This window comes from Scyliorhinus canicula, chromosome 3, assembly GCF_902713615.1.
Source record: "Scyliorhinus canicula chromosome 3, sScyCan1.1, whole genome shotgun sequence".
Lineage (NCBI taxonomy): Eukaryota > Metazoa > Chordata > Chondrichthyes > Carcharhiniformes > Scyliorhinidae > Scyliorhinus > Scyliorhinus canicula.
Genome location: NC_052148.1, coordinates 243,000,590 through 243,012,211, shown reverse-complemented (window position 1 = coordinate 243,012,211; position 11,622 = coordinate 243,000,590). Strand labels below are relative to the sequence as shown.

General features: G+C 52.5%; 1 protein-coding gene across 8 annotated transcripts in view; it reads right to left on the bottom strand.

The window, feature by feature from the left end:
* The window catches only part of LOC119963413 (ETS-related transcription factor Elf-2-like), a 185,868-nt gene that overhangs the window by 31,675 nt on the left and 142,571 nt on the right, over positions 1–11,622 (bottom strand). For all 8 annotated transcript variants that reach the window (XM_038792493.1, XM_038792495.1, XM_038792497.1 and 5 more), the window contains one exon: positions 9,007–9,120. In XM_038792493.1, coding sequence (XP_038648421.1) covers positions 9,007–9,120 — 114 coding nt within the window. The remainder of the gene's footprint in view (positions 1–9,006; positions 9,121–11,622) is intronic.

The window sequence follows — 11,622 nt, the reverse complement described above, 5'->3', positions numbered from 1 at the left end:
GCGCCAACCCACGCATGCGCTGTGGTGAAGTGCCAACTGACGCTTGCGCAGTACACTCGTGGGACGCTCCGGCCCCGACGAAACATGGTGAAGGGGTTCTGGGGGCAGGAGCGGGACAAAGTAGGCCGGGGGGGGCCGATCGGTGAGCCCCGATCACGGGCCAGACTCCACCGGACCCCCCCCCCCCCCCCCTCCCGGTGAAGGAGCGCTTTTCCCTGCCCCACAGGCCACCTCTCAACCCTTCGCGCCAAGTTCCCGCTGGCAGCGACCAGGGGTCAACGGCGCCGCGGGACTGTGCCATTTCCGCGTGGCCCATCCGGGCTGCAGAATCGGCGGCCCAGCCAGCGACTGGCGCCATACACCCCCCCCCCCCCCCCCCCCGGCGCAAATGGCGCCGTTTCTCCGCACCTCGGAGAATCGCGCGAATGGAGATTTTAATGGAAAGAAGCTGCCAAATAATCGTGTAGGCTTAAGCGATTTCTGAACAGGAACCGGATATAACTAGTGGGTTATCACCTGGATCAGTGCTTACACCTCAGCTATTTAAAACCATACCATGACTTAGAGGAAGGGACTGACAGTAATGTATCCAAATTTGCTGACAATACAAAGTTAGGTGGAAAAATATGTTGTGTAGAGGACAGAAAGAGGCTGCAAAGGAATACAAGTTGGTTAAGTGAGTGGTGAAGAACATGGCAGGTGGCGAGTCATGTGGAGTTCATGTGAAGTTATCCAGTTTTGTAGGGAAATTAAACAGCAAATGTTTATTTTAAATAGAATGTATTTGGGAAATGTTTGTATTCATAGGGACCTGGACATTGTATATGAATCATAGAACGTTAACATGCAGCAAGCAATTAGAAAGTCAAACGTTATGGTCACCTGTATTACAAAGGGATTGGACTATAAGAGCAGAGAAGTCTTTTTTTTAAATAAATTTAGAGGACCTAAATCATTTTTTCCAATTAATTTTAGCGTGGCCAATTCACCTAACCTGCACATCTTTGGGTTGTGGGGATGAAACCCACGCAAACACGGGGAGAATGTGCAAACTCCACACAGACAGTGACCCAGGGCCTGGATCGAACCCGGGTCCTCGGCTTCTTCATAGAATTTACAATGCAGAAGGAGGCCATTCGGCCCATCGAGTCTGCACCGGCTCTTGGAAAGAGCACCCGACCCGAGGTCAACACCTCCACCCTATCCCCATAACCCAGTAACCCCACCCAACACTAAGGGAAATCTTTGGACACTAAGGGCAATTTAGCATGGCCAATCCACCTAACCTGCACATCTGTGGACTGTGGGAGGAAACCGGAGCACCCGGAGGAAACCCACGCACACACGGGGAGGATGTGCAGACTCCGCACAGACAGTGACAGCAGTTGTAACACTGCCACCATGTTACCCCGGAGACATCTTACTTTGGGTTGTATAGGTCCTTAGTGAGACTACACCTGGTGTACCATGTACCATTTCAGTGTCTTTACCCAAAGAAGGATATAGAGGGATTGTGACAGACATTTACTCGACTGAGTCCTGGAACAAGGAGATTTTCCTGTGAAGTCGCCTATTTTCTAGGGCTTAAATGAATGAGAAATTATCTCATTGGAACATTAAAATTCCTTATTGGCTTGACAAGGTAGGGGATGGAAGACGTTTCTGGAAAATCTAGAACTGGAGATGCTGTCCCAGATTAAGGGGTCAGCCACCATGCCCAAGAGCAGGGCATATTTTCTCAATCAAGCAGTTGGGGGCCTCTGGAATATGGTATCCCAGAGGGCCGTGGATTCTCAAGCTATTTGATATATCCAAAAGGTACAAGAGAGCGATGGATTTTAAGGTATTAAGAGATATGGGATTGGTGCTGAAAGGTGCAGTTGAGATAGAAGATCAGCTATGTTCTCACTGAATGGTGGGACAGGCATGAAAGACCAAATGGCCTGCTCCTGTTCATATTCCTTATGTTAAGTACAGCAGAACTTCATGTCAGAATGTGAAAATTGAACTTATCAGCGTTCACACAGCAATTCGGAAATTGTCACGGAGGCCAAGCGTTAACCTGCAACCCTGGGTGAGATCAGCGAGCATGCGCATAACAAACATGGGCCTGGGTTGGCTCAATTTCATGCCAACTTTTATCTGGTGAGCTAAGGGGCAGTCTCTTCAGTAAATTATGAGGAACGGCTGAGGACTCTGAGTCTGTACTCGTTGGAGTTTAGAAGGATGGGGGGGGGGGGGGGGGGGGATCTTATTGAAACTTACAGGATACTGTAAGGTCTGGATAGAGTGGACGTGGAGAGGATGTTTTCACTTGTAGGAAAAACTAGAACCAGAGGGCACCATCTCAGACTAAAGGGACGATCCTTAAAACAGAGATGAGGAGGAATTTCTTCAGCCAGAGGGTGGTGAATCTGTGGAACTCTTTGCCGCAGAAGGCTGTTGAGGCCAAATCACTGAGCGTCTTTAAGACAGAGATAGATAGACTTCCGGTGGCGGCAATGCGGAGCTAAGCCACACGTTCGGCAGCTCCCGCTAATAACGGACTTTGGGGCTCTTTTCAGGACCCCCAACGGAACTTCGTCGACGAATCCTGACGTGGGAAGGGGACTGGAGTCGATCCCTACAGCCCTGACCAGAAGTGGAGTAAGAAAAACGGTGGAAGCACCCCTGGAAAAGCGGGGGAAGAAAAACAAAATGGCGGCCGGCAGAGGCCCGGAGGAGTGGAGGCAGTGGGCGCAGGAGCAGCAGGAGACTCTGCTGCGCTGCTTCCAGGAGCTTAAGGTGGAGCTGCTGGAGTCGCTGAAGGCTACCACTAGAGAGCTGATGGAGACTCAGACAGCCCAGGGGGCCGCGATCCGGGGGCTGCAGAAGCAGGCCTCCGTAAGGGAGGATGAGGCCATGGCCGTCGCGGGGAAGGTGGAGATGCACGAGGCGCTCCATAAAAGGTGGCAGGAGCGGTTCGAGGAGCTGGACAACAGGCTGAGGCGGAAGAATTTGCGGATCCTGGGCCTCACAGAGGGGCTGGAGGGGTCGGACCTGGCGGCCTATGTGGTCGTTATGCTGAACTCGCTGATGGGAGCTGGGTCCTTCCAGGGGCCCCTGGAGTTGGAGGGGGCCCACAGAATTCTGGCTAGGAGGCCCAAGCCGAACGAGCCGCCGTGGGCGGTGTTGGTGCGGTTTCACCGGTTCGTGGATCGTGAGTGCGTGATCCAGTGGGCCAAGAAGGAGGAGCAGCAAGTGGGAGAACACGGAGGTGCGGATCTTCCAGGACTGGAGCGTGGAGGTGGCGAAGCGGAGGGCCGGGTTCAACCGGACGACGGCGGTGCTCCACAGACGGAGCGTGAAGTTTGGCATGTTGCAGCCGGCGCGTCTGTGGGTCACCTACAAGGACCAGCACAATTATTGTGAGTCCCCGGAGGAGGCGTGGGCCTTTGTGCAGGCCGAGAAACTGGACTCAAACTGAGGGTCTAAGATGGGGGATGTTGTATAATAATGTACTTGTGTTTGCTCTATTTAATGCAAGATGTGGGTTGGCCTTAGGGTGGGTGGGGTGATGTCGTTATGTCTTTCTTGTATGGGTCCGGGCAGGGGAGTACACGGGTGGGGGGGACTGGCAATGGGAGTAGCCCTAGAGGAGGGTGGGCTGGGCAGTGCGAAAGCGCAGGCTTTTCTCTGGTTTCCCGCGCTGTGAGATGGATGGGCACGAAGGAGGAGGGGTAGTCCCACGTGGGGAGGAGTCGGAGTTAGGGCAGGAGTCGCCGGGGTCAACAGAAGTTAGCTGGCTCACGGGAGTGCTATGGAGGGAGGGGCGCCGCTAGGAGGGGTCCTAGCCTGGGGGGGGGGGGGGGGGTTGCCGCCGTGGGGAACTGGCAGAGCGGGGGAACGCTGGCCAGTAGTGGGCAGGGGATGGGTTATGGCTAATCAGCAGGGGAGGGGGGCAGGGAGCCCTCTGATCCGGCTGATAACCTGGAATGTGAGGGGGCTGAATGGGCCGGTCAAACGGGCCCGGATGTTTGCGCACTTGAAGGGGCTGAAGGCGGATGTGGCCATGCTCCAAGAGACACACCTGAGAGTGGTGGACCAGGTTCGGCTGAGGAAGGGATGGGTGGGCCAAGTATTTCACTCAGGGTTGGATGAGAAGAATCGGAGGGTGGCGATCCTGGTGGGGAAGAAGGTGACGTTTGAGGCGTTAAATGTGGTGGGTGACAGTGGTGGGAGGTATGTGATGGTGAGTGGTAAGCTGCAGGGGGAGCGGGTGGTGTTGGTGAATGTTTACGCCCCAAATTGGGACGATGCGGGGTTTATGCGGCATATGTTGGGCTGCATTCCGGACCTGGGGGGCCTGATCATTGGGGGGGGGGGGGGGGGGGGGGGGGGGGGGAATCCCCCATTGGATCGATCCAAGTCCCGGACGGGTAGGAGACCGGCGGCGGCTAAGGTGTTGAGAGGATTTATGGACCAGATTTGGGGGGGGGGGGGGGAAGGAGAGGAGGAGGAGGATTCCTGGGAGGTTTGCGAGGCCAAGGGCCAGGGAGTGCTAATTTTTCTCCCACATGCATAAGGCCTATTAGAGGATTGATTTTTTTTGTCCTGAGCAGGGGGCTGATTTCGAGGGTGGAGGATGTTGAAAACTCTGCCATTGCCATTTCAGATCATGCCCCGCACTGGGTGGACCTCGGGCTGGGGGAGGAGAGGGACCAACGTCCGCTCTGGCACTTGGAGGTGGGGCTGCTGGCAGATGAGGAGGTGGCCGAGGGGGTTCGGGGTGTATTGAGAGGTACCTTGAGGCCAACGACAACGGGGAGGTCCGAAAGGGGACGGTCTGGGAGGCATTGAAGGTGGTGACTATAGGGGAGTTGATTTCCATCCGAACCCATAGGGAGAGGGGGGAGCAGAGGGAGAGGGAGAGACTGATAGGGGAGATGGTGAGGGTGGATAGGAGCTATACGGAGACTCCGGAGGAGAGATTGCTGGGGGAGAGGCGTAGCCTTCAGGCCAGTTTCGACCTATTGACTGCCAGAAAGGCGGACGCTCAGTGGAGGAAAGCACAGGGGGCAGTGTATGAATATGGGGAGAAGGCGAGCACGATGCTGGCACACCAGCTCCGAAAGCGAGACGCGGCCAGGGAGATTGGGGGAGTGACAGATAGAGCTGGGAAGGTGGTGCGGAGGGGGGTAGATGTTAATGGGGTCTTCAGGTACTTCTATGGGGAACTGTACCGGTCTGAACCCCCGGTGGAGGAGGGTGGAATGGGGCGCTTCTTGGACAAGCTGCGATTTCCGAGGGTGGAAGGAGGGGCAGGTGGAGGGACTGGGGGCACCGATCGAGCTGGAGGAGCTGGTTAAAGAGATAGAGAGCATGCAGTCGGGGAAGGCGCCGGGGCCGGATGGGTTTCCAGGGGAATTTTATAAAAGGTATGCAGACCTGTCGGGCCCCCTGTTGGTCTGGGCTTTTAACGAGGCAAGGGAGGGGGGGGGGGGGGGGGGGCTTTGCCCCCCAAACTATGTCACGGGCGCTGATTTTCTTGATCCTGAAGCAGGACAAGGACCCTCTGCAGTGTGGGTCATATAGGCCGATCTCGCTGCTAAATGTAGACGCCAAGCTGCTGGCAAAGATCCTAGCCACAAGAATAGAGGATTGTGTGCCGGGGGTCATTCATGAGGACCAGACGGGGTTTGTGAAGGGAAGGCAGTTGAATACAAACATACGAAGGCTCCTCAGGAGGAACTTCTTCACCCAAAGGGTTGTGAATCTATGGAATTCCTTGCCCAGTGAAGCAGTTGAGGCTCCTTCATTACATGTTTTTAAGGTAAAGATGGATAGTTTTTTGAAGAATAAAGGGATTAAGGGTTATGGTGTTCGGGCCGGAAAGTGGAGCTGAGTCCACAAAAGATCAGCCATGATCTAATTGAATGGCGGAGCAGGCTCGAGGGGCCAGATGGCCTACTCCAGCTCCAAGTTCTTATGTTCTTATGTTCAACGTTATTATGATGCCGGCTGTGGAAGGGGAGGCGGAGATAGTGGTGGCATTAGATGCGGAGAAGGCCTTTGATAGGGTGGAGTGGGTGTCTGTGGGAGGTGTTGGAGAGGTTTGGGTTTGGGGAGGGGTTTGTCCGTTGGGTGAGGTTGCTCTATGAGGCCCCGATGGCGATTGTAGCCACGAATAGGAGGAGGTCGGAGTACTTTCGGCTGTACCGGGGACGAGACAGGGGTGTCCCCTGTCCCCCTTGCTCTTTGCATTGGCCATTGAGCCCCTGGCCATGGCGTCGAGGGAGTCAGGGAACTGGAGGGGCCTGGTGCGGGGTGGGGAGGAGCATCAAGTGTCGCTTTATGCGGACGACCTGTTGCTGTATGTGGCGGACCCGGTGGGGGGGATGCCGGAGGTGATGAGGATTCTTAGTGAATTCGGGGGCTTCTCTGGGTATAAGCTGAACCTGGGCAAGAGCGAGTTGTTCGTGGTGCACCCGGGGGATCAGGAGGAGGGGATTGGTAGGCTCCCACTGAAGCAGGCAGGGAAGAGATTCAGGTACCTAGGAGTCCAGGTGGCTGGGAGCTGGGGGGCCCTGCACAAGCTCAACCTCACAAGGCTGGTGGAGCAAATGGAGGAGGAGTTCAAAAGGTGGGATATGTTACCGCTGTCACTGGCGGGGAGGGTGCAGTCCGTTGAGATGACGGTGCTCCCGAGGTTTTTGTTCCTGTTCAAGTGCCTCCCCATCCTTATCCCGAAGGCCTTTTTTGGGAGGGTCAACAGGAGTATCACGGGATTTGCATGGGCGCATGGGACTCCGAGGGTGAGAAGAGTGTTCCTGGACGGGGCAGGGATTAGGGGGGGCTGGCGTTGCCCAACCTCCATGGGTACTATTGGGCTGTCAATGCAGCGATGGTGCGTAAGTGGGTAATGGACGGGGAAGGGGCAGCATGGAAGAGGATGGAGGTGGCGTCCTGTGTGGGCACGAGCCTGGAGGCGCTGGTAACGGCGCCGTTGCCGCTCCCTCCAACGAGGTATACCACGGGCCCGGTGGTGGCGGCTACCCTCAAAATTTGGGGGCAATGGAGACGGCATAGGGGAGAAGTGGGGGGCTCGATGGAGGCCCCCATACGGGGGAACCATCGGTTTGTCCCAGGGAGCATTGATGGCAGATTTCTGGGCTGGCACAGGGTAGGGGTTAGGAGGTTGAGGGACCGGTTTGTGGTAGGGGAGGTTAGCGAGCTTGGGGGAGTTAGAGGGAAAGTTTGGGCTCCCCCCCCGGGGAACATGTTTAGGTACATGCAGGTTAGGGCGTTTGCCAGGCGGCAGGTGGAGGGGTTCCCCTTGCTGCCCCCACGTGGGTACGGGACAGGGTGCTCTCGGGGCTGTGGGTTGGAGGGGGGAGGATTTCGGACACATACCGGGTAATGCAGGAGGTAGACGAGGCCTCGGTGGAGGAACTGAAGAGGAAATGGGAAGATGAGCTTGGTGAGGAGATTGAGGGGGGGGGGGACGTGGGCGGATGCCCTGGAGAGAGTGAATTCCTCCTCTTCCTGTGCGAGGCTTAGCCTTATACAGTTCAAGGTGCTGCATAGGGCCCACATGACTGGGACGAGGATGAGTGGGTTTTTCGGGGGCAAAGACAGGTGTGCTAGGTGCTCGGGGAGCCCAGCGAATCACGCCTATATGTTTTGGGCGTGCCCAGCGCTAGGGGAGTTCTGGACGGGGGTAGCAAGGACGGTGTCGAGGGTGGTGGGATCCAGGGTCAAGCCAGGCTGGGGACTCGCAATTTTGGGGGTTGCAGTGGAGCCGGGAGTGCAGGAGGCGAAAGAGGCCGGTGTTCTGGCCTTTGCGTCCCTAGTAGCCCGGCGGAGGATCTTGCTTCAATGGAAGAATGCGAGGCCCCCAAGCGTGGAGGCCTGGATCAATGATATGGCGGGGTTCATTAAATTGGAGAAGGTGAAATTTGCCCTGAGGGGATCAGTACAAGGGTTCTTCAGGCGGTGGCAGCCTTTCCTGGACTTCCTGGCGGAACGGTAGGGAAATAGGCCGGCGGCAGCAGCAACCGGGGGGGGGGGGGGGGGGGGGGGTTTAGTTCGGTGGGAGGGAGAACTGTGTACATGGGTTTGTGGGATGTGGCGGGTGTTATCTCTTTCCCTTTTGTTGTTTGGGTTTTTGTTGGTGTTGTTTTTTTTCTTTTGTTTGCAGTTGCTTTTGAAGTTGGGTGGGTGTTGTTCTTGGGTTTTTACCACGGTTGTTTTGTTAATATTGTTTTGTTGTTTATATTTTGTGAAAATCTTAATAAAAATTATTTTTTTTAAAAAGACAGAGATAGATAGGTTCTTGATTATTAAGGGGATCAGGGGTTATGGGGAGAAGGCAGGAGAATGGGGATGAAAAAAAACCAGCCGTGATTGAATGGCGGAGCAGACTTGATGGGCCAAGTGGCCTAATTCTGCTCCTATGTCTTATGGTCCTATAATTGAATAAAAATGAAGGAAATGGCAAAATCTTCTCGAACCAACCGAATTAGAAGCATCACAATTTAAGTATCTTTGATCAAAACTTTAGATATTTCTGACCCCAATTAAAAATGACAAAAGTAAGCAGAGACAAAACCCACGAGACCACCCTCCCAAAAGGAAGCAGAGAAACATTTGTCAGCAAGCACCGCAAATGAGAAGCTCTCTCTTGATAATCCACAAGACGGCTTTGACAGCCGTCGAGTGCGTCTTGCTATATAGCTTTGAACATGACCGCTCCAATCTGGCTTCACAGTCAGCACTGTGAACTTCCAACTCTGTGACCCATAGATTGACCTTCTGGGCCACGTTCTAGAATTACATCCAAGGTGAAATTCAGGTGGGGCACTTGAAATAAAAGGAGAATTTTGGTGATTCAAACGGCTCCCTCGTGAGAATAATTCAGCGCCAGAATATTTTCCTTTACTGCTTTACTGCTGATCAATCATAAGCCATGTTCGATTAATAACCAGCTTGGGGAATGGATTTAACATTAAAAGGGTGGGTACATACCACTGTTCTTGTCATCCCTCAGGCTGGTTGGAGAATCCATATGGAGCAGGGCCTCTGCCGCCTCAATGGTCTTATCTGTGCAGTGGACATGGCTGCTATGGACGGATGCTTCCACTGTGAGATTAGAGTAAACAGTGAATGAGCCAAATTACCAATTTGAGATCTTAAACAAGCAGAATTCTGGAGACTGAAGTTTGCAATAAAATTGATATAATTTTTCGACAGACTTGTCATTAAGCACAATTGTTGACATACAATTGCTAGCACTACAACACTCCAAGAATCCTCCCCCCACCCCTCTTCCAACACACAATCATATAATTTCAAATTCATGCCGATTTACAGTCAAGTGCTGATTTACAGTTGGACAACAGCACTTACAAATCCACTTCTCGAGGGCCGAAGGGCCCGTACTGCGCTGTAGTGTTCTATGTTCTATGCAACTCCAAGCAATTTGGGTGGGGACAGGACTAGTTTGGGGAGGCATAGACCGTTAAACTAACGGTAAAATTAAAATAGTAGCCTTTGTCTCGAAATATTCCTCGACTGAGGAAGTTTGGAGGGTTGGTGGGAGGTAGAATACGACAGCCCACAGCCAGTCAAACACACAGTTCTTTCGCTTCTGGGTAACTGGGTTAGAATCCATGCTTGACAAATGTCTTCCTAATCTGTGAATTTAGGCAACGTGAGCACAGCCCACAGGGAGTAAAGAGATGCTCATGGCTCAGCAGGGTTTGGCACATCCATTTACGAAGTTACATGAATGACTGGTACAGTAAAGGCACTCCGGAATCTCAGAGAAATGAATGCTAAATATGGACTGCTTCCGGCTCACTCTGAATGGCGAAAGCAGAAGACTGAGGAATTCTCCAACGCTGATATCCTTCACTTGCAGAGTTCAGAAAAAAATTATTTTAAAATTCACAATCCTGGATAGAAATTAGCCTTATTTTGAAGTTGAAAAAGAACCAACAAGGCCTCCGAGAGGATTCCCTTGAACCTTGCGTCACTTCCCTGGCTTGCGGCAAGGCATTGAGGACAATTGTGTACACCCGCACACACACAAACTGGAATCCTTATGCAATACAAAACAGATTAAATATACAAAAAAAGAGATCTACGTTATTTGTGAAAAACATCTCACTGAATTATTGCGTACACTCTTTACATCTGTACCATACACTGAAGTGGTGACCTTTTACTGACTGCACAGGAAAGCACAGTATTCAACGCTTAGAACGCAGAGAAAAATCACAGTGTCACACAAGAGTCACGCTGCAAATTAAACAATTCAAAAACAGATTTTAAAATGTCGGCACGTGCCCCGACAGCTGCCATTACGGGGAAAAAAACTTTTCATTTTGTCTTTGGTCTGCGTCAAACATCCTCGATAGACATCCACGTACACAACACCTCTTCCGAGATTGGTTTTTATTTTTAAAAAGTTGAAAACACATACGCCGCATGGGGCGGCATGGTGGCACAGTGGTTAGCACTACTGCCTCACAGCACCATCGGGTTCGATCCCAGCCCTGGGTCACTGTCCGTATGGAGTTTGCACATTCTCCCCGGGTCTGGGTGGATCTCACCCCCTCAACCCAAAGATGTGCAGGGTAGGTGGATTGGCCACACTAAATTGCCCCTTAACTGGAAATTGTTTTTTGAAAAGAAAATATACTGCAGCTGTCCATGGATTTCATCTCTGGGATGCACCTCAATAAAGGCGACATCAGTAGTGGTGCAGTACCTACTCTAATTCCAAGAAAAAAGTGCATAATTGAAATAATATTTACAAGTAGATTAACATTCCTGCTGCCAGCCTGCCAACATCATCATCCAGTGTGAGCAAAACCAGCCAGGCTGAGGATACACGTTCCAGCCCACATGCAGACCCATAGTCCCTACTTAATTGTTTTTAAGTACCGTGACAGTAAAAGGGGGCAGCACGGTAGCATGGTGGTTAGCATAAATGCTTCACAGCTCCAGGGTCCCAGGTTCGGTTCCCGGCTGGGTCACTGTCTGTGTGGAGTCTGCACGTCCTCCCCGTGTGTGCGTGGGTTTCCTCCTGGTGCTCTGGTTTCCTCACACAGTCCAAAGATGTGCAGGTTAGGTGGATTGGCCATGCTAAATTGCCCGTAGTGTCCTAAAAAGTAAGGTTAAGGGGAGGTTGTTGGGTTACGGGTATAGGGTGGGTACGTGGGTTTGAGTAGGGTGATCATTGCTCGGCACAACATCGAGGGCCGAAGGGCCTGTTCTATGTTCTATGACACCACAGATTTCGGTCTAGGAAAGGAGAAATTACAGCACACAAATAACTAGGAAGCTAGAGGCTAATCATCTGCCTGCGAAGGCCAGCATCAAGATTCACACGAGCTTTAAAGATGCAGTAAACACAAATCAGTTTTCACCAACACATTGCAGCCATCGCGCTGAAGAAGCCAAGTGGCAAAAAGCATTTTCTTTCGCCACGACACCCGGTTAAAAAAAATGTTAATCCTTTACAAAGTGGGCAGTCTCCGTACCTCTCTGACCCGTTTCTCAAGTTTAAATCATGAGCGAGAAAAGGTTCCCCATGCAATATATTTTCTATATTGTGAGTTCTATATTTCTATATTG